At 36.0% G+C, this 23,723-nt stretch overlaps 1 protein-coding gene across 1 annotated transcript in view; it reads left to right on the forward strand.

Annotated features, from left to right (window-relative positions):
- Positions 1-811: 811 nt before the first annotated feature.
- Positions 812-23,723, forward strand: part of crppa (CDP-L-ribitol pyrophosphorylase A) — a 31,349-nt gene continuing 8,437 nt past the window's right edge. Inside the window, exons 1-9 of the mRNA XM_026282157.1 lie at positions 812-1,198; positions 4,715-4,988; positions 5,896-6,045; positions 8,169-8,273; positions 10,424-10,469; positions 11,437-11,525; positions 13,387-13,467; positions 14,393-14,485; positions 17,219-17,350. Of these exons, the coding sequence (XP_026137942.1) occupies positions 966-1,198; positions 4,715-4,988; positions 5,896-6,045; positions 8,169-8,273; positions 10,424-10,469; positions 11,437-11,525; positions 13,387-13,467; positions 14,393-14,485; positions 17,219-17,350 (1,203 nt within the window). The 5' untranslated portion in view covers positions 812-965. The remainder of the gene's footprint in view (positions 1,199-4,714; positions 4,989-5,895; positions 6,046-8,168; positions 8,274-10,423; positions 10,470-11,436; positions 11,526-13,386; positions 13,468-14,392; positions 14,486-17,218; positions 17,351-23,723) is intronic.

A 23,723-nucleotide genomic window follows, 5' to 3' on the forward strand; every position in this document is an offset into this window, starting at 1 on the left:
GTATGACAAACAGTTTATAATAATAATAAAAAAATTAAGACGGGTGATAAAAATCTTTGTACAAATAGTGAAAATTATTCCACTAAAATTATAAACAATAATAATTAAGAATAACATTTTATATGCCTCCTTCATGTGCAAACATGCATATAAACACAATTTCATCAACTACCATTCATCAGCTGTCATCTAGAAAAAGACTATGACAAGCCATTTAAAAGTAGTTAAATTCTATTTTGATTTAATAACCAACTAGGAGTGTATTTGTAACTCATTTAACTATTGCTTCGTTTCTTTTTCAATATAATGGCAATGCCTATTAATAGTGTACCATTTATTATTTAGTTTACTTTAACAATTTGAATGGTCATTTTTCCAGTATTTACTGAATAAACACTAATATAATTAATTTATAGTAACATATCTAATTTTAAAGTGAACTAAAGTCATTCTGACTCATAACAAGAAGTGAAAAAAGAAATGTACTATTAACAACTGAGTTACCAGTAACTTATTTTTAATAGGCTACTACTATTGAAAATAGGCATACTAGGGATAAGTAGATAAGGATAAGTAGATACTCGTTAAATAAAGTTAAAGAAATACATGTTAAAACGGCTTGCCATAATTTGGGAAACGTTAGGAAATAAATCATACAAAATATGTAAATGCTATTGTTCTGGGAAGAAAAAAACTGTTTATTTAACAAGTTTACCTGTTGGGCATGTTTTTTTTCTCCGTAATATCGTTTTATTAAACCTTATTTTACGCTGTACAATGAGATGAAATCCCATTCCCAGCTGCTGCAATGCCTTGACGAGTGGATAACCGAAGGCTCACTCTGATCACAGAGCAGCAGCGGGAAAGCTGTAACACTACTGCCGCAAAAATAACTCAAATCACCCGCCGAATGGCGATGCAGTAAGTCGGTTAACAGCTTCTTCCCATGAACACGGCTGCCACAAATGCAGCAGGAGCGCTGTTCTTCCTCCGACAGGCCTCTGGATCCAGGCAGTCTGCTGGAATGCGACGCCGAGCGGAGCGCGGACCGGCTCGGTTGCGCCGCGGTGGATTTCCCGGTAGCTGTAGTTCTTCCCGCCGGTGGCTCTGGGGAACGAATGGGACTGGCCACACCGAAACAATTCTGCACTATTCTCAACAGACCTCTGATAAGCTTCACGATTCAAGCGTTTGAGAGGTGAGACTTGATATTCAGTGTCAGTGAGCACATGAAACTGATTTTATGACATGTATGTTAAATTAGTTTGTTACTAGCAGACGAAAACAGAACAATAAATCATTATGCCTGTCATAATTACGTCCGTTAGTTTGACAACTGGACAACCCCCCCCCCCCCCCCCCCCCCCCAAGTAAACAGGCAGAAGTCCAAGGACACCTACTGCATGAAGATCTTGTCCAGAACAGCTTTTTCAATCCTTATTAAGAACATCTGCTGATTCTGCAAGACTTGGGAAAGGCTAAAAGCACTTGACATTGACTTGGCATGTTTAATAAATTGCACTGTGAAGTAAAAGGTTGCTGTGAGTTTCATATTCAAAAAGCTGTCACTTCAATTTTAATGGACAAAAGCATACACTTAGGAGCCGTTGTAATTCATTTTTGGACTATTACATTTCGATGTCCAGACTGTATGACAGATGTGACCTAAATAAGCGTAGCTGAGATATTAAATTAAACTTCTCTCTGTGTTCTAATATGTACTTCCATACACTCTAGTATGCAAAAAAAAAAAAAAAAAAAAAAAACCTTATCAGAAGCATAGGATGTAAGTAAACAGTACTGTACACTGATGAACTATTGTAAGTTATTTAATTGGATCTTATTCGTTTTTTATTACATTTTTTCATTGCAATAATTTGTTAATGTGTTCCTACCTAGCTCTTTCATGGTAGAGAACTGTAAATTCACTAAACAGGTTGTGTTGAAAATCACATACCGTGATAATAACTGAGTAAGTACTTCTGTTGAATAACTACGTACTTCATGTATGTTCTATATAGTATGATTGTATTTAGAACGTAATGTTATTTGGAATAAGTACACCTGCATACTTTTTGCTTACTGTTTTATGCATACTATGAATTTATAGACTACTGCTCTTTAAGGGTTGTTCCAAACTGAAGTGCTCAAAACTATACTTCGAAGGGTACAACTGATAGACACTTTGCTCCCATGATTCTTTGCACACATTTTATTTGTTAAACCTAAATTGGCTTGGCAAGATGATGCAGAAGTGCGTTCCAAGGAACAGTTTTATGGTCCCCTTCACCAGGGGTTCTCAACTCTGGCCCTCAAGACCCATTTTTCTTTAATTAGGGTTGGAGCTAAACTCTGCAGAAAAGTGGGTCTTTGAGCTGAGAACCCCTGCTCTCTGGAAGGAATAGGGATGAGTATGAGAATGTAAATATCATTTAAAAAAAAACACACACCCAGAACACCCAAGCGAATGTGTAACTAACAATAAGTTTAAATGCTCATAACATCTTAAGCTGCTTAACAACACACTGACTTTTTTTTTTCATTTTGCTTGATTTTTGTTTGATTATTGTTAATTGAAAGACAGCAGTAATAAAATGTAAATGTGTAAGGAACAACTTTAAATGAAAATGAGAAATATTGCCTTGGCAGCTAACGGACATCACTAAATAGAAATAAATAAAAACTAAAACTTGAACTATAACTAAAACAAAAAGTGAGATGAAAATAAATGAAACCTAAATAAACACACCTGTTTGTGTCAAAATTCTAATCTTTGGAAGTAATCCTCGTAAACACCATAATTAAGTCTTAAATGAAAACAAACATTTGAGAAAGAAAACTTGTAACCGTAGATTGGCTCGGAGAAGATCTTAAAGTGACAGCAGTCTAATATCCCTGCAGTCTGTCATTCATGTTAATCAAACAACAAAAGAGAAAATATCTGCTCTTGACAAAATCACGTTTGTAACTTTAATAAGAAAAAATAGCATACATATGTAATTTACACAGAGCGGAATATGCAGTTTTTTTATGTATTTGATTACTTTATTCAATATATATAGCATTTTGTATTTATTTGTTCTACTGTACAAATAAATAGAAAAAAAGTTTTTTTCACATTTTTTGTACAATTGCTTGCAATTAGTTTCTTATATATATATATATATATATATGTGTGTGTATATATATATATATGTGTATATATATATATATATATATATATATGTGTATGTATAAACAGGCGTGAGCAGGGCCGTAGCTGGGGTCAGCGGGGACCCGGTGAAGGTTGTACCAGTGGGCCCTGTTTGAAATTGTTTAATTTGTATGTTCGTTTATTTTTATTTATTTGTGCTATTTATACAATGTTTAAGTTTTTTTCAAGTTTGTAGGTGTCAAGGTACAGAAACTAAATAATTAAATGTAAAAAAGCACTGGATAGTCTTCAGTGTAAAAATGAAATATACTGTACAATCAAACCTACATTTATTCAGACACCTTCAACATTTACATTATTACAGTTTTGCTATATATATCAAAAAATATATCTGGTGTCTGAATAATTTTTGGTTTGACTGTTGAAACTACAACGTAGTCAAGAGCAGTGAGTGATTTTCTTTCATTTTCTTGGATTAACATTACAGCAGCCAGTAGCTAAATTAGGCGCGGTCACTTTAAGAGACGATGAACGCATCCAATATAATACACATCCCATTTTTTTTCCCTCAACTGTTAACTTTCACTTAAGAAATAACTGACAGTTTTTTCGAGCATAATTTCCAAGGTGAATGTTTTGACATATTTCGTATGTATTTGTTGGCACTAGAGCAAAAATAAGCAAATTCGATGTTCAAGTGTTTTGATCAAAATGTTAACGCCGATAATGGCCCACCACTAATATATATATATATATATATATATATATATATATATATATATATATATATAGGCTAGTATTAGTTTTTTGTGATATTGACACAGGTGTCAAGAATTAGAAATTTTCCTATCAAAACGTTCCTTCATTGCTGGTGTGAACACGAACAGGTTCGGAGCTCCTGGATTCCTCCTCCGGCAAGTGGCCAAACTGGTGTTTACCACCTGCTGTTGGGACTAAAACGTCTCATTTTGTGAAAAAGAGCGGATTGGTTTCCTGGCCTTTTCTTTTGCGAGATCAGTTTGAGTTTTGTTTTTGGTTAGGAAGTTAGGTAAGCCGGTTGTATTTTTATTTTGTTCTAGATCCCTTTTTGTCTATGTTGACCTGTGGCCCCCCCGAGGAGATGCTCTTTGTTTCACTCATAATCTTCAATAAATCTAACAATGGTGCTTGGTTCCCGACCGGAGTGATTTCTTCTTTAAATTGTTTGAAAACCCATATTTAAAGCCAAAATAACTGTATTGTGATGAATATCCTTACCGTGAAATAAAATCACTCATATCGTTATGTAAGATTTTGGTCATATCACCCACCCCTACCTAAATGGAAGTATCAAAAGCACATAGCGAAATTAATAAAAATGTAAATGAATTTATTTTACATTTTTAACAAAGACTATATTCATATGCAAGTAATACTAAAATAACTGATAAAAGCAACATACTGTAACATACAATTTGTTTCCTTAACCTATTATAACAGCGATTATGTTGTTTCTGTTTTTAAAACCTGACAAATGAAAGCTGTTCTATCTGCTTTTTTTTTTTTTTTTTTTTTTTACAGATTATCATGGATTGGAACTGTTGTCGTTGTGGTTGCTAAGGAGAATCATGACTTGATGCTGAATATTGTCCAGAAATTTAATCACACAAAGGTAAAAGTAGTCCACGGGGGAACCACCAGACACAGGTCTATCTTCAACGGGCTTCAGGCCTTCAGCAGCACTACAGACTCACTGACGCCCAAACCAAAAGTGGTCATCATCCATGATGCTGTACGGCCGTTTGTGGAAGAAGATCTTCTGTTGAAAATCACCCTAGCAGCTAAAGAGCAAGGGGTTCGTTTTCTTTTCTTAATCCAGATTTTGTTTCAAAGTAGTGCATTTGGATGTCATTTAATAACAGTATGGAGAGAAAAAAATGAAAACCTATGTTTATTTCTGCCCAAGATTATCATATATACCACAATATAAAAGCCCCGAAATTAGAGGTAAATTATATACAAGGTAAGATTGAATTCAAATATTCCTTTTTTTTTTTCCTGTGGGTGTCATTTGGAATAATTCATTTTAAAACACTCCCTGAAATGTTTGTGGTGAAGAATGTCCACACTCCCTCCCCTAATCTGCTGTACCACGGTCTACATATCTGTCAAATTTATGAGGTGAATGAAAGTCAGACCACGTTAAGTCGTTGAAAGACAATTCCTGATGCGGGCTTCAGAGATATGTGTGAAGCTGTTATATATCAAATATGGAAAAACTCCAATCAGAGTAACTCTTTTTAAAATATGCTATAGAACAAGAATCCAGTACATACTGTATATCCCATCCTTCCAAGGCAAACGTCATGAAACTCAGCAGAAGACGAGAAATCCAGCTTCGTTTGTGGTTTGACTGCATTGCAGCCTTTTCCAATGTTCATAAATCACTAAGATAAACATATTGTTGACACCTCTCAGCACTACTCCTTACAGCATGAAACCGGATAAGATGTTTTAGTAATGTTTTTGCTGGCTTTAATGCGTGCGGTTGAAGATTTCTGTGATTTTCTTCTAAATCTCCTCTCCAAGGCTGTGACAAAGGCTGGAAAGCAAAACCCATATGTTTATGAAGCACTCAAAAGAATATGACAAGGATAGTGATTCATTGCCTGATCCTAATGCACCATTGTTTAGTAATCATGAATAAACACATTTTTAAAGGCATGTTTTTAATTGTCCCGTTGTCTACCTTGTTTTTTCAGGCCTCGGGAGCGATACGTCCTCTGGTGTCCACAGTCATTGCAACCACGTCAGAGGGCTACCTGGACCACTCGCTGGAGAGAGCAAAGTACAGAGCCAGTGAAATGCCTCAAGGATTTCTTTATGACATTATTTTCCAGGCCTACCAGCGGGTATGAGCAACCCAGACACATTTATTGGTTGGAATAAACCTCAGATTCAATGTGCAAAAAACATTAAAGTTGACTGTCACCTTGACATTCCCACAGTGACTTTTTATGGTAATTTTAGGCATCTCAATAAGTTTATATGTTTTTATATACACTTTTAAAAACAAATTATACAGAGAAGTATTTATTATTATAATTATTATTTATATTAGAATTATGCACCGATGTTGCCTTTTTAACCCATTTGTTATTTATATATATATATATATATATATATATATAAATATATAATCTGTTTTATATACTTTTTTTTAAATAAATATTACAAATTAATATTTCTATTTTTTTTTTATGTATTTAATATTTTATTATTTATATTGATCTATGTACATTTGAGTTTTGAACCCAATTTTCTATGGGACTCTTCTATTTCTGTTTTGGTATCAATATAGATATAAATCTAATTATAATTATGAATAAGTATAAATATTTATGTAATATGTGTCATAAATATTTTATATATTTTTCTACAAATATATATTTATCTTATAATTATTCATTGCACTGATATTACTGTTTAAGCCCAATTTTCTGAGAAATTTAATTCTTCATAATTACATTTTTTGGATACCTTTTAATGATATATTACTTCACTGTGACAAAGAAACACTCAGTATTCAAATTTGGACCAACTTGCCTCTTTTGTTCATTGTCCCCGAGATTTGCATAAACCTACAGGTTATTCTGCTCTAAGGCACTGTCACTTTTATTATTATTCCCACGGTAATTAGTTGTGTGCCAAAATAATAAATCAGAATTGTTTAGTCTGGCCAAGGATACATAGCTGACTGCAAGCATTTCTTCTCAAGATCAACTCAAACAATGCTTTCACAGGAATGCTGCTTTCTCATTCAAACTAATAGCGTTTCTCATGGAGGAGGAGTGTAGTGTATTTCATTTGAAAATTCATCAGCATCATCATCTTTGGAACCCTAATAATCCTTTTGTCAAACTTTTGATAACAGTAAAGGATAGTTTTAAAGTGTTAAAAAGAAGCATTGTGGTTTGTAGGACTGCTGAGAAGCCTTAATTTTTTTGGGTGCTGGATTTTTTTGCTTCTGGAAAACTTTGATTTCAGAGTCTTGTTGTTTTTGGCTGCGATATCGAACATTTGCGTGAGTTTTCAGTGTCAAGTCACAGCTGTCTGTCCTCGGTTAATTCTAAATAAAGATAAAACCGTGACTTGAAGAAATACAGAGGATGAGGCAATCTGAAGAATGGGTAATATCAAGCCCGCTTGGGTGTTACCCGACACTCCGGTTCTTCTGGGGCTTTTCTTCTCTAACCCCAACAGTGAAGGGTCTGCAAAGATTTATATGCTTCTCCTTGATTTTTGAACCCAATTTTCTATGAGCCTCTGCCATCACGTGACATAAGGCAGTCCATACTTCTTTTTTATCTAGCATTCAGCGCGTTTGATGCTTTTTACAATGGGGGTTATTTCAGGTGGGTGTTTTGAGCGAGGGTTTTTGGATGTAGCCGACGGCCATGTGTCAGAACCCTCTCTGTGGTAGCCTCGAAATGACTGATGCTGTTTCAGCATGCCATCCCATTGAGTCTCTTCAAGCTTGAGCTTGAGCTTTACAAAAGAAGAGACATCCAACCCCGTGAGGGTCTAGATGTGTGTTGATGAAAAGTGGGGAAAAATGCCAAAGGTTAAATGATTTCAGGACTTTCTCCTTTAATTTGCCTTGAAATCACAGCGCCATGTAAGCGAAGCTCTCCTCTACACCCGGGATGAAATATTGCTGTAGATATTGCTCTCGTAACGTCTCGGGTGGCATGATTTAGGCTGTGTAATCCAACCGCTGTCTTAGAGCGATTCGCTCCATGTACTCTATTCAGCTTTTTTTAACGGGTTACCAGAATCAGAGACATTTTGTACAAAAATCCCATGCCCAGATGCTTGTTTCTATAAGAAACAGTATTTCATGACCACAAAAGTTAGTTCCTACACAGGTGTTTGACTGGAGGTTTCTATGGTTCTGATTTACATCATCAGAATTTATCAAACTGGAGCTTGTTTAATATTGTTCTGGTTTTTGTCCTGGTTTCTCCTTTTTCAGTGCAGTGAATTTGACTTTGAGTTTGGCAGCGAGTGCCTACACTTGGCCCTGCAGTACTGTGGCACGAATGCAAAGCTCATAGACGGACCACCGACTCTGTGGAAAGTAAGGAACGAAGGGTTTGACTTTTTGTTGTCATACATATAGGATTTATGCCATACATATTGGGTCCAACAGGGTCTGAGATCACTTTAAAAACGTATTTTTTAAATCATTTAAACCTGGAAAACATCTCTACATTTAGAATTACTAGGTCACCAAGTCTGCTTTCACATTAATCCAGAAAAATTTTATGCATCTTTTCACTACATTTCAACCTTTTGTCCACACTGAGACATATTTTTTGATCAGGTGACCAGTGCTGTGAGATCCAGCAAGAAGTGCACAGCGATGAACACAGATGTCAGAGTGATTTAGTTTAAAGCCAGATGCAACAGTCCTGATGTTTTCAATAGCACTGCCAAACATGAGAAAGCACTGTGCCGTGAAGAATCCTGTTAGAAGGCTTTACTATAGATTTACTGTACTGCGCCAAGGTATTGTGGCAGAAATATCGGATTTACATATCGGAGAATATAGAAATTTTACCCTGTAATGTAAATATGAGGTTTTTATAGGTTGTACAGATATTGCTGTTTTTGTTAATGGACAAAATCTGTATCGTGCCATCAAAGTCAGGGAGCACAACCTTGTTTTAAGATTTAACACAATATCACCCATTAGAACATGAAGAAACTGAGAAATTAATTTCTATATTAAGATATTTTGTTAAAGGGGGGGTGAAATGCTATTTCATGCATACTGAGTTTTTTACATTGTTAAAGAGTTGGATTCCCATGCTAAACATGGACAAAGTTTCAAAAATTAAGTTGTACGTTTGAAGGGATGTATTTCTGTTCCAAAAATACTCCTTCTGGTTTGTCACAAGTTTCAGAAAGTTTTTTGCGAGTATGGCTCTGTGTGACGTTAGATGGAGCGGAATTTCCTTATAAGGGCACTTCTGCCGGAAGAGCGCGCGCTCCCGTATAGCAGAGCAGAGACTGAGAGCAGAACAGACGTTCACTGATCAGAGCGAGAGCGTCGCGAAATGTCACAAAAGGAGTGTGTTTTTGGTTGCCAGGGCAAGACAACCCTGCACAGATTACCAAAAGAGAAACGGCATTAAGGGACCAGTGGATGGAGTTTATTTGTTTTTGTTTGTTCCCTGCATTTCGAAGATGCTTGTTTTACAAACGAGGCCCAGTTTGACGCCGGATTTGCACATCGTTTATTTCTTAAGGATAATGCAATCACAACGAAAATGGGTCACGATCGTGTGTTGGAACCGCATGCGGTAAAACTGCTTCAAATATCTCTGTGTTGTTATCGGCGCATAATCACATCAAGTAAACAACATGTGATGTTGTCATCAAACTGCACTTTCCACATGTACAGCTTAAAAAAAAAAAAAAAAAAGACGACAAAGTGGAACTTAGTCATTTTCCAAAACCGCTAAGCAAATATATACAGTTTCAGTACATACCACATAGAGATGTCATTGCTGATGCTGCTCTTGTTAAATTTCAGCTTCTGGATCATAAATATACGCTGAATCTGAGAGTTAGCCATGGTTTGTTTTGGATGGTTTTTTCCTCACGGTAATGTCACAAACGCTCTCAATGCAAAAGCCTACTGGCGCTCGTGATTCTTTAGCTCCGCCCACACGTCACACCTCCAGCCGGTCGTGTTTTTCTGGGAAAAATCGGTACAGACTATCTTTCTCTTATGAATATAATAAAACTAAAGACTTTTTGGAGTTATGAAGGATGCAGTACTACTCTATAGGTACTCAAGATTAACAGGATATTGAGTGAAAACGAGCATTTCACCCCCCCTTTAAAGAAAAAACACTGAAAAAGGATTTTACTCGTGCATATTTTGAAAATATTGTATTATTATAAATGTTTTGTATATTGTACCTCAGTTTTGTGAAATTTTCAACTGTTTGGCAAGAAAATTTAGAGAAATTCATATACTTTTTTCTTTTCTCCTTGTTATACTGACAATCTGCTGTCTTGAAAAGTTTTGTACTGCATACAGCACGTACAGCAGTGGTCTCAGACTTTTGGACCGCACTATGTGTATATACGGCAACAAACAGTAAATCACTCCTAACAGTGTGTATAACCACAAAACTAATGTTCAGTTATATTTGGCACATTTCATTTAAGCAAAAACTGTTGTTTCTCTTTTAATGTGATGTTTTCCTTTTGTAGGTAACATACAAGCGAGATCTAGCAGCTGCGGAGGCTATTATTAAAGGTATTGTATTTAAGTTGTGCAGTAAAGAAATACATTTTTCACCAGCCACTGATTCGAGTCATTGCTGGGAATACAATATTGCCATTCACTGTTGTTATTGCAGACTTGATGTTGTTTGATTATACATTTTAACTGGGCAAGTCAAAATAGACCGTTTTCCACAGTCAGGATCATTGGGCAAAAACAAACTGTTAGTAACGTGTATGTAAATATACAAAAAGATATTGTGAACCACAAAGGCTAACCACCATTTCAAGATGTCTAGATGTTGTCTTTTTATACAAACAAGCTTTTTAAGAGAAATTATAGAAATGACCTGCTATGACCTGTAAGGTATTAGCTGATCCAGCAAAGGGCCAGTTCTCTGGTTTGGACAGAAATCGAAGAATTGGTTAAAACTTAATATTTTTTCATAAACAAGGGGTGGTTCAGTTATATTTTTGCATGCTTTTAGCAAAGCTTCCATGCACTTATTTACTAAGATTATGACCTTTTCTATTCAGCCAGTGCACTAAGCTTCTGTTTACTTGTAACCCAGTCCTAAAATACCAACCTAAGTGGAATAAAACAACAGATTGGCTAAAAATGTTTTAAACTTGGTTAAGTGTTGGGTCTTCTACCTCTTTCTGAGTTCTGTCCTTGCAACAAAGCTATCCCTCTGGCTGTATTTAAAGTTTGCTTTGCCTAGTCCAATAGATCTGTGCTTTTACATTTAATGAAAGGTCAGGAAAAAGCCATTTATCCATTAATTCAAATACAATGATTGTTACTAAGACACTCTGATTAACTTTGATATTTTTCAGTATGAAAGAAACTTATCTTGTGTATTTGAGAAAAAAAAATGCTTAAAATTGTACTTTACTTTCCAACAATTTTTGGAGTAGCTTCACCAAAACTGGTTTGGAAACATGAACTAAGGTTACATCAAACATAATTTTGGTAAGCATTATTTTCATTTTATCTTCAGAGACTCTTTCAATGTCAGCATGTATCATCGCAGGAGCGGAAGCAGAAGCTGTTGAGTTGGCCAAAGCACTTCAGAAAAATCTGAAAATGGTATGTTAAAGATGACCTCCCTCGTCTTACGGTTTAGTTAAATAGTCATTGCTTAGGAATGTGTTGCATATGTAGATGTTAAAAAAACTCCTTTTACCCCAATTTCCTACTCACCCCATCCAACAACCAAGCTTTCACCTGTCCTGCAACTGCATGAGGACTAACAGATGGTGAGAGCGATAACCTAGCCGTACCAATGGATGTGCTTGTTGAAATGGATAAGGTGTCTTGTACAAGTGTGACCACCTTCCCATTTATTCCACACTGATTTTTGGAGCCGGTCCAGCTGGAGACGTGTCTTCACGTTGTAGCTCTCGCTGTAGGAGATCCATCTTCCAACGCACTGACAAAAAGGAAATATGACGAGTTTTATTCAGGCTTTGTGCTCTGGAAGCCCATCCTCTTTTGTAGCTGTTCCAAGTTCTCCATCAAGCACATGTCCTCCTCTTGATAATGTTGCAAACATGAGAGTGCCCAGTGTCCCGTACGGCTGATTGGATCCAGACGTTGCCGCTCCCCCAGGTGCCGATTGGGGTCAGTTCTCCCGAGCCGTTCCTACAACTCGAGGGAGATGAAAGAAAAGGAGGAGATTAGAGATGAGGAATCAAATTTGTCCCAGTGCCATTTGTAAATTTAAGCCCCATTACAGTATCTCCATTACAGCGAAGTGAAACTCAAAGCTGGGACCATTCCAGGCGTGCAGGTGGTACGATTGGCTCTAGGTACGTGTTTTGGTAATAAAGGACAACAGAGAGTGATAAGATGATCCTTTTAGCGAGATGTAATAATTACATCCACGTATGCTACTGATAAGAACTGGACCGGGTTGCTGTCTACTTTCATCAAAGCCTCAAGTTCACTAGGGTCGAACACTTTTTTTTTTTTTTTTTTCTAGGACACAGAGGATTAAAGTCCGAATCCTTGCTCCATAAGGTGCGGATCTCGAACGTGGCAGTTCGTGTATAACTGAGAGTGATATTTACATTCCTCAGCTGTGGGATTTCGAGATAATTTAGAACGGAGAGCATGTAGGTAGTGTATATATCATTTTAAGCCGCATAAGTAAATCTCACACGAAAGAAAATCCACTTTAGATCCATCGGAGACTATAAAATTCCATTGATACTGCATAACTCTCGACTGTAATGTATTCCTACGTCAACCTCGGATTAAGCCACAACATGAGCCGACATGATTCCCAACACGTAATTGTGGTTAAAGTTGAGTTCCTTGCCCGGTAAAAACACATTTCTGTATTTGAATAGTTTACAAATCCCTAAGAATGATCAAAAAGATAGTTTGTTTGTAAATATGCGGAAATGAAAGCATTACCAGAATTTTTGCGTGATCTGGAACATCTAATGAGAACCAAGTGTGTGGCTTGTTTTTTGCTCATTATGAAGCACTTATTTTTGCTTCGCCACCATTTAAATAACCTGTGAACAGTATCTCGTGTGGGCTCAGCAGCCCAACCTGGTTCAGATGTCGAAATGATCTCGTAAATCCATGGTTCGGAGCGAGCTGATTTTCGTCTAAAGCCGCGGTTGGTTATCTTTCAAGAGCGAATAAGTCCTTGCATGTGTTTCCAATAACAATTTCATATTTCCAGTTTTCTCGTCAAGGTCGAGTCTGTGCCAAACACTTCTGTTTATTTCTGTTTATTTCATCTCTGTACAAGACAAGGATATGATTTGATATAGAAGGGCTAAAATATGATTTCATATGCAGAGCATATGTGGTTGCGTTGCTTTTTATGAAAAGGGATGAATCATTAGATCTTAATAAAGAAAAGTTTTGTCTGCCATCATGCAGGTGAGATTGCTTGTTTTATTGAATTTGGACTCTTTTCTCCTTTTCTCAGATGGAGACAGACGTCATTCCTTGTGCAAAGGAAAGTAATACAGAGTACCTGTCCAAAACCCGAAACTTTATTCACATATCTGTACGTCAACTACACACACACACACACACACACACGCAAGTAATTCAATGTTAAAGCCTACATAAATCAAATTTGACTATTTAATGCGTTTACCTGGTCTTACTGTGAATGATTGACATGTATTTTATTTCAAAAAGAAATAACAGCTTGTCTTTGTAATATTTAATCAATATATTACTTTGATCTCTCTCTGAAATACCAAATAACTTTTTTTTTGCAAACACACATTTGATCTGTATTCATTATGGAGTCACAAACTACCATTTAAATGTTTGAGGTCTTTTAAAAGAAGTCTCTGATACCAACCAAGGCGGTGTATATTTGAACAAAAATCCAGCAAAACCAGCAATATTCTGAAATATTATTATAATTAATAATTTGTTTTATATTTTAATATATTTAAAAATGTGATTTATTCCTGTAATGGCAAAGCTAAATTTTCAGCAAGCATAGCTCCAGTCGTCAGTGTTAAATGATTCAATAGAATAGATTGAAAACATTTGTGGAATGCCTATATGAAAAGATTATTTGAGGAACAAACTTCAAAAGAACAGCATTTATTTGAATTAGAAATCTTCTGGCACATTATAAATGGTTTTACTGTCACTTTTGATTTATTCAATTCACTCTTTCTGAAAGAAGTATTAATTTCTTTCCAATTTAAATTTCTCTATATATGTTGTGTGTGACACACACACACACACACACACACACACACACATCACTACTATGAGTTATTTCTTTGTAAATACATAATGTAAAACATTTCTAATAAATTTTGTTTAGTTATCCATTTTTCTAAATGTTTAATTTATTTTGTGTAAGTTGTCTTATATTTATTCACAGTAAGATTTACAGCCATAGTTTTTGCCCCCTTACAAATTAGTTTGGTGTGACATTAATGTTATTTGTGCCTTTGTTTTAGACGACTGCTTCGAACTTCTCGGGGACCCTGGACATGGTGAAACGTTTTGAAGATATCGACCACGCTCGTTTATACCCAGTAGTTGTTGTTTGGGTAAGATTCCATACACCCCATTGACCTTTTCAGTGTTTAGTTTAAAACATTTTTTAGCTTTAATGCAAGTAGAAAACTTTTTGATGAAGTATGCTCACTAGGTTGTTGCTATAATACCAAACATATTATTTATTGTGTGAACACAAGGGGAAGTATTTGAGAAAATTTGATTGTAAGAGGCAAGAGTTTAATCTTAAACTCATTTTGTCATTTTCATTGTGACATAGACACATACAGGGCCCTATTTAAACAATCTAAGTGCATGGTCTAAAGCGCCGATAATGCTCCTGAACACACCTCTTTTTTAGACCAGCATGCCCATGGGTGCACAAATGGGCGCAAATCCATTTGCTATTTAAACAATGTGGCGCAGAACTGGAAAATGAGAACTGCTTCAGAGCTGAACCTAGCAAAAACACTTGTGCCGTGCCTTGCGCCGGGAGTATAAGGCCCCAATAGGGCCCACAATGTGCATCTGATCACAGAAGTGCTAAAACTTACTGCCGTTGTGGTGTTGGCAGTTGGAAACCCTCGATGTATTGTTTCCTGGTTCTTGTCCAGCATTTGTACCTCAGAACATCTTAGTCTTAAACTCTGGGAATGTCATCACTCTTACCTTGATTAATTTCTTAAATGTGTTTCAAAAGCATAAAATCTGTGCTCCTGAAGTTTTGATCTCTGAATCCAGGGATCCGCATCCAGTGTGGGAATCCAGCTTTCTCAGAATCCATATGTGCTTCCTTTAACATTCCCTCTGAAGGGCCGTTAGATAACCTCTACTCTCCATCATTATGTTTTCACTCGTTGTTTGGATTTCACAGATGCTTTGTTCTTATCATCACCACAGATGTGATGATAGCACATGTGGCTGAGAGAGCGTGTGATTGCGAGTAAAACCACAAGCCGTGCTTCAAGATTATTTTATAACGAGCTGTTCAGAGGTTTGCTTGACTTTCTTTACGCTTACATTTGGATCCTCTTAACATTCTATTACATTTCCTGTTGGGCTTTCAGTTACCTTTTTTGTACTTGTACAGATACTTCATTATGAAACTACAAAAAATCTGTTAGAATCAGAGTAAACCGCATTTCCCCAATTTATACTGGGATATGACCTCTGTTAGAAATATGTTTTTCTTCAAGAAGTTAGCAAAATGAGCAAGGCCTGTTTTATTTGGTACGGATGCGTACAAGCCACATCTTCCTAAAACGGTGATGTAAGCGAACGGAAAAAGAAATTGCATTCATTTAACGGATCGGTGAATGCTGGGTCAGTTGCAATGGAAACTTTCCGCTAAGAGTTGGTTCTTGCTGTTTTGCATGGGAGCTCAACCTGTCCAAACACACAGAGAGCACTGAGCGTTTATTAAAAAGAGTACTATGAGGCACTTTTGAAATTAATGGGCCTGTTTTACGAAAAGGGAATATTTAACTGAAGTAAGTGCAGGTTAATATGGTATTATTAATTCCCATTTGGATTGAACGAGTCATTATAGGTGATTTAGATAAGTATTGTAATGCTTATTAATTCCTGTATTGGTCCGTAATTTGCCATGTGTTATTTTAGCAGCTGAACCCCTTTGACCTAAAATATTTACTTAAGTTTATCTTGAGATTTTGAGGTAATATTTAAATAATTTAACAACGCATTCATATGTTCACATTTGTCTGATGCCTGTTAATGACATGACATGCAAGTAATCAATAAATGTCATCTTTTTAGTAAGCGTTTCATTGTTTAAAATTTTTTTTTTTATTACATTTTAGATTTCAAATGATAATTTAACAGCATATTTGCTTGTTCACATTTCTCTACTATCAGTTAAAGGTAATAAACAAAATATTTAATATTTTTTAGTAAGTTGTTTATTTTTTAATAATTAATTATTTATTTCAGTGTAGATTTTAAGTTGCAGGTAAACAAAATACTGTTTCATCAGATTAGTAAATATTTGTATTAATTTATTTAGCTTCAGTTTAGATTTTCAGTTTACATTTCAATAATTTAACAACTACAATGGTTACACGAGATGCAGGTAAACAAAATATTGAATCTTTTAAGTAAGTTTTTTATTTTGTTTTAATTGTATTTTGTAATTATTTATTTTTGAAATGTTATTTGAATAACAGTAGCAATTAAGAATACATGTTCATGTTTATATTTCACTTAATGGTTACATGAGATGCAGATAACAAGATTCCATCTTTTTTAGTAACTGTTTTTTAGTATCCTTTTTGTTGATTTAAGTATAGATTTTAAGTTAATATTTTTAATAATTTAACAGCACATTGGCACATTTCTCTAATGTCAGTTACTGGTAATGGTAACATACGGAAGCCCGTTTCCACCACTGAATAAAAAAATTCAAATAACTACATTTCTCTCAGAATTGTAATATAAACTTGCAGTTGCGCAAACTCGCAATTCTGACTTTATTGACTTTTTCTCAGAATTGTGAGTTTATATATGCCATTGTGAGTTTTTTTTTCTTCCAAGTCAGAATTGTGAGATATAAACTTATCTTGAATTGTAAAATTGTAATCTTTAAGTACGTTTTTCCGAAAATTATTCATTTAGTTTTATATCTTATTTACATTAATTTATTTTGACACATGTGTCATTACTATACTTTTCATAAACTTATGAACTCCCTGCTATTCCCTCACGATCCTTCAGTTTGTGAAACCCTGCTGTAGATAAGTGGAGATGTTTTTTATTCTTTTTGCTGACAGGTACAGCTGAACATGACAAATCAGTCTGTCGACAGCCAAAAGACAGAAGAGTTAAGAGCCTTCAGGAGTCTGGCCTCTGAAGTCATACTGGGAAATGTTCTGCTCTATGGAATTCAGATTGATCACACCAAGGTAATTTTCTCAATGAGATATCATTATGTCTGTTCAAGAGATAGTTCACCCAAAATCTGAAAATATAGCTTTGTTTATAAGCTTCATCTGAGCCTGATCTGGCCTGGATAAAAGGTCTAGGAACATCCAAGAGGAACCTTGTCTCGTTGCTTGGTCAGGAGGTCTAAAACGTGTCCTTTGGAGAATTCATTAAATATCTTCACTATATATTAGCCGTTGTGGCTCCAAAGGGAAAAAACCAGAGAGAGTGATGTGTGAATTTGCCCTGTCTGGCTGCGGCCCTCATTTAAAATGCTCAGACAGCAGAGGGAGTGACTGTAATATGTGTTCGTCGTGATAAAATGCTTATTTTTGTGAGATAGTGGAAGTGCAGATAAAGACCATGCATAAATCACCCTCATAGGTCCCGTAATGATGAAGATAATTCCTCCCAGATGCGCTTATTCATGCTTCACAAAATAGCTGCCAAGTCTCGCTTTGTGAGTTCTGACCCTTCCAACTACCTTCCTTCAGTATGTGATATAGGTTTTTTCAATTAGAGGTCATGCCTCCTAATTCGGTATTTTATCCAGATCGTTTTTGAGATGCAGTGAAACCGTCAGACGTTTTCTGCCGCTAGTCACGCCTGAGGGTTTTTGGATGACATAACGGTTAAATATATAGACTTTCCATTGCCTAATACTATACCGAATTTATTCCACTGGCATCATTCAAGCAGTCAAAATCAGGTTTTGATGATCACCGCTGGGAAACTTTAAAAGGCTCATATCATAAGCAATTAAGTTTTCATTGATCATTTGAGATGAAATAAATTGGTGCATTATGAAAAAATATTGTAAATACTGATTTCGGCATAAATTGGCCATAAATTTAACAATAACTAGGGTAAATCACTGTTGGTCAGTTCACATAAATTATGTTTCTTAAAGGCATGATAGGAAAAAAATAGTTACATTCTAAGGTTAAAAAGAGGGTTTTACATTAAAAATAGACGGCAGGGTGGAATATATATATAAAAACGATAATATAAATAAGTGTCATTATAAAAATTGCCCTATGATTATAGCTAGATTCATAAAATTGTTCGTAAAATAGATGCTTTTATAGAATATTGTATTTAATAAATGTACTTTGACATGTATACCATCAGAAACGGTCCTTTCTTTTGTCTGCACTAAAGAAGATGCAGTTTAAGAGTAGTTTAGTTAAGGGTAGTTTAAGTTGATGTGGGCGATTTTATCTCTGTAGTCTTCCAGGATTATTTGATTAGAATCGTTGGGTTTGTTTTTGCTAGCCAGATGTTTGTACATGTGGAGGGTTTGTTGTTTTGAGAACACTGGCATCTAATAAGGATTGGTAAACATCGTCTCATGAATACACATTCTGTCTTCATTAAAAACACTGCGTCTTTTTAATCCAAAACTTTTTTTTTGCTTTTTCTTACTTCTGCTTCAAGAACGTATTATACCTTGACTGTGTTCAGTTTGTTCAGTGACGCATTCCTTTTAGGACAGGATTTGACTTAAGTCTTTCAACACTTTTCAGTGAAGCTTGAGACTGAAACCTCCGTGTCATGGACCTCCAGGTTGTGGAAGTATTTCTCGCTAGTCACCCTCCACGTAGATTTCGAAGAGATGTTTGCGTGATTCATTGTGTGTAAACAATGACAGGCCTCGTTAAACAAATAATTTCTTTCAGTCTTTCCACGGTATGTTTGTAATATGCAAAGTTTGCCTTATTAAATCCAGACTGAGGCAAGCGTGACACTAACAGCCACAAGAGCAGCTTTGTACTGTAAATGTAGATAGATAGATAGATAGATAGATAGATAGATAGATAGATAGATAGATAGATAGATACTAACCAAGGCTGCATTTGTTTGATCAAATAAACAGGGATATTGTGAAATGTATAAATAAAATGTATAAATTTACAATTTTGCCATTTAAAAATGTTTTCTATTTTGATATATAGCTGTATATTTTAACAGTCTATTTTAATATATAACTGTAAAATATTCCAGTACTGTATTTTCAGCCACATCCTATATTTTCTAATATCCTGATATTATAATTTCCTTTTTTAGGATTCTTCAGTGAATCAAAATAACTGCATTTTTATTTTTTATTTGAAACAATGAAATATTCTACTGACACTTTTGATCAATTCAATGTGTTCTTGCTGAATTAAAGTATTCATTTCTTTCAAAAGAATTCACTGACCCCAAACTTTTAAACGCTAGATAGATAGTCTTTATAAGAACTATTTAACATGTGTCTTGGAGTAAGTAAAGTGATCTGACGGTGACAATACAGGTCATTTTTGGCCCCATCAGTGCCTGGCCAGTGAGTGACAGGAAGTGTCACAAGATCTCCTTCGCACATAGGGCCTGGTGGTCTGTCATGTGCTGAAAAGGCTTGTCACAATGATATATAGCCGTCCTAATCCCTCCTGTGAGAGCCCAGCAGTTTACCCACCCCTCACTTCCTCCTCAAAGCATCCAGCCGAGGAATCTAAACCTGAGAGGAGATTAGCTGCTCCTTAGAAAAGAGAAAGAGACTCTCCTACCTGCCCAGATCCACCCGTTTTTGAAACCGGATACCTGGTTTAGCCCAAATTTGGTCCATCTTGAGTTTTCCAATTCAGCCCTACTGGCACTGAAGCCTGATGCAGTTTTTAAATGGTTTATTTTTTGCAGGCTCGATTGCCAAATAATCAGTTAGATTTTCTGAAGACTAATGATGTTTTGGGTATCTGCAGGTTTCTATAGGAGTCAATACAGTACTGTGATGATTGAGGGACCACAAAAAGGTATCAGATCCTTAAATCGCTCTAAAATAACCCATGCTTAAATGATGTCAGGGTGGAGCGTACCTCAGCGTCTCTTTTTATACTCGTCTGCCTTTGACAGCGCAAATGTATTTGGCCATACCCTCCGCTTAGTGTCGGATTTACGTTCCAGTAGTCATTTCTCATTCTCCAAATATTCCCCTTCTCTCCATGTCTAATTGTTTTTACATTTGCCTCATCATTCCGGCTGGCACAAATGCACTGCAGGAGGAAAAGTAAAAAAAAAAGTCAGTGTTTTTTCTTGTGCGGTCTTGAAAGATCCCTGCTGACAACTCCAGGCCAGAGCGCTTCTCCTTTGATATTGTACCACAGTGTTAAACTAAAAGATCTGTACTGTGGCAGCATGTGTTGGGTATTCTTGATATTTAATACTAATGATGCACTGAAATTTCCTAGTTGAAACCTCCATGAACACAGAAAGTCAGCCTTTGTTTGAAATAATAAACCATATCAATCCTATTTATGATATCATATATATTTTTAATAGTGATTACACACAAAAATGTTTTTTAATGTTTAATTTTGAATGTGGGTAAATGTAATATGTGACCATGGATCACAAAACCAGTCATAATTGTCCTTATCTTGAAATTGAGATCTATATGCTTTCCATTAAAGAATGGTTTGTTAGGATATACAATATCTGGCTGCGGTACAATATCAAAGGAGAAGCGGGAAGTCGGGGCCTAATGGGTAGAGATTCGGACCCGTAATCCAAAGCTTGTGAGTTCGAGTCTTGGGCCGGCAGGGATTGTAGATGGGGGGGTATGAATGTACAGCGCCCAGTACCACAACTGAGGTGCCCTTGAGCAAGGCACCGAACCCTCAACTGCTCCACGGTGTGCCGCAGCTTAAATGGCTGCACACTGCTGCGGGTGTGTGTGTGTTCACTACTGTGTGTGTGCACTTTAGATGGGTTAAATGCAGAGAACGAATTCCTGTTATGTTTTTATCAGCTGTTTGGACTTTAATTCTGACGGCACCCATTCACTGCAGAGGATCTATTTGCAAGCAAGTGACGTGATTCTAAATTTCTTGGATGGCCTAAGGGTGAGCACAATTTCAGCAAATTAATAATTTTTAGGTGAACTATTCCTTCCAGAAAACTCTCAAAAATAAAAATAACTCTTAAACTGATTTTTTGGGGGAACATAGGCACACTTGTTCTCATAATGTTTTACAAAAAATGTTGGTTAGTATCTACTGAAAATAATTTCTGAGGTTTCTGTTCAAACCTGTTCTGACAGTTTCTCTTATGGATGATTTTTGGACGTTGCAGTGATCAAAATATTGGTGCATCACTGTGTAATGCCTCCAGATACAAGCTGGCGTGTCTGATCACACACTGTAACCCACTGTTTATTTAGTATTGATTTGGCAGATTACATAAGCCACTGATACACTCATGATCTTGCATATGCATGCAAACTCTCATAGCGAGACAACATTCCATTCAAGAACATTCACAAACAAATTAGATTAGAAATTAGATGCTGATGCTTACCAGGGGCGACCAAATGGCTTTGTAAACATTCAATCAGCAAGAGGCAGTGGTGGCGTATTCTACCCCATGCAGCCTGTCCACGGCAGAACACTTGTTTTAGATTTGAGACGACCACCCACTGTCAGGTATTGAATGTCCACTGCGCAGTAATCTTGTTTTGAGCTCGGGAGTTTTTCAGGATTTAGTATGAGCCTCGTTCGGTTAAGTCATTTGAAGTGGTTCACCTCTGACTTAAATCTTTTTAGTAGTTTGTGTTCTTTTCTTGGTGGTGAGTCAGGTCGAGCCATTGATAAGCACAACCTTTTGAGCGAGCTATATCCTTCCTACACTGGAAACCATTTACCGCACCATATATGTTAAATATACAGTTGAGTCCAGAAGTTTAGACCACATATATCCTGTTAGATTTAAAGTCTAATTTAAGCCTGGAATTCAAATCATCCTGGATAACTTCTGGAGGTTGTGTCAACAGATGGCAATAAAGCAAAACGTTTCTGCAGCACGTCAATCAAATGCAATTTTAAATAACTATTTTAGTATATTTTAAGATTTAATTTATTCCTGTGATGCAAAGTTGAATTTTCAGCATCATTACTCCAGACTTCAGTGTCTTCAGAAATCATTCTAATATTATGTTTTGATGTCTTTTGAACAATTGCAATTTGTTCAAACCTTCTAATCCCAAACTTTTTGGGGTTTTATATATTTTTATAAAAACACTACATTCGAAAGTGACAAGTGCAACAGGTAAAATGTAGATGAGAAAAATTATATTAAAACATTCTTAAAACTTTTAAATGCTTGAAAATTCAAGTATTGTTAACATCCATTTTAAGTACAATTGAATTTATTATATATATATATATATATATATATATATATATATATATATATATATATATATATATATATATATATTAGTTATTAGTATATAGGCAGAGAGGTATTTATATTGCATCTGTATAAACCGTGCAGGTTTGTTTTCCGCTAAGCAATTTTGCTGTCTCTCACACTTTCACCTTTACTCTTCTACAAATGATGACTGTTTAGTCTATGTTAATTCTTGTTTGGACAGCTCGGGAACAAACGCAGACAGTCTTTTGTTTGAGGGAAAGGTGAAATATTTACGTGATAAGGCTTGTTCCTAATGCATCAAGACGAGGTGCGGGCGCTTGGCGATGGGTGAGCGTGGAGATGGAAAATAAGGATGTAGAAACTGAAATGCTGAAGGAAATAACATACATGACCCGGGCTGATCTCTGACTAGACCTCTCGGTGTATTTCACAAAATGTAATGAGGTGAACTCAAGAGGTTTTGTTGTTAACAGCGGATGTTTGGTTTCTTCATGTGGGCCTTGGGGTATCATGACATACTTTAGCATTTTCAACAGATCTGTCAGTGTAAGAAAGCATTGTGGTCTATCATTGTTTAGGAACATGTCTGTCGCCAGGTCAAGTACAAACATAGAAATCGCTCCCTCCCTCTGACTTGTTGAAATAGAGCAGTATTCACAGGTATGGAAACAAAAGCTTTCTGTATTTTCTTCGCCTCATTCCTGTGAATGTGGTAGGTTACGCCTGCGGCTGTTCTACAGAAAAAAGAGATCCAGAGAGACAGTTCACTGAGGAAACCTGTTTAAGACCTGAGAAACTATAGACGCCATTCTCCTTGTAACCGAACGACGGAAACCTTCATTATTACTTTGATTTTCTTTCAGTGTACCTTGACTTGTTTATCTGAGCAGTTCCTGAATCAATATTGTGTAATGCAGTGCTTCAATAGGAATGTGAATGTGTCGTCCAGTTTAAGAGAAGAGAAGACACTCAGATCCCTTTTGAAATGAGGTGAGACTGAATGAGAATGATGGGGTCGTGCTGAGGACACATTTTGGAGGCACAATCCCACAAATCTTTCTAAGTATTAAGTATTTGTGCTGGTGGTACATTTTGAAAAATCAGTGGGCCGAATCATCTTTCGCCTTTGGCTGGTGTTTTCTTCAGAATAAAGTGGTAATGGAA

The sequence above is a fragment of the Carassius auratus genome, chromosome 15 (genome assembly GCF_003368295.1).
Source record: "Carassius auratus strain Wakin chromosome 15, ASM336829v1, whole genome shotgun sequence".
Taxonomy (NCBI): Eukaryota; Metazoa; Chordata; class Actinopteri; order Cypriniformes; family Cyprinidae; genus Carassius; species Carassius auratus.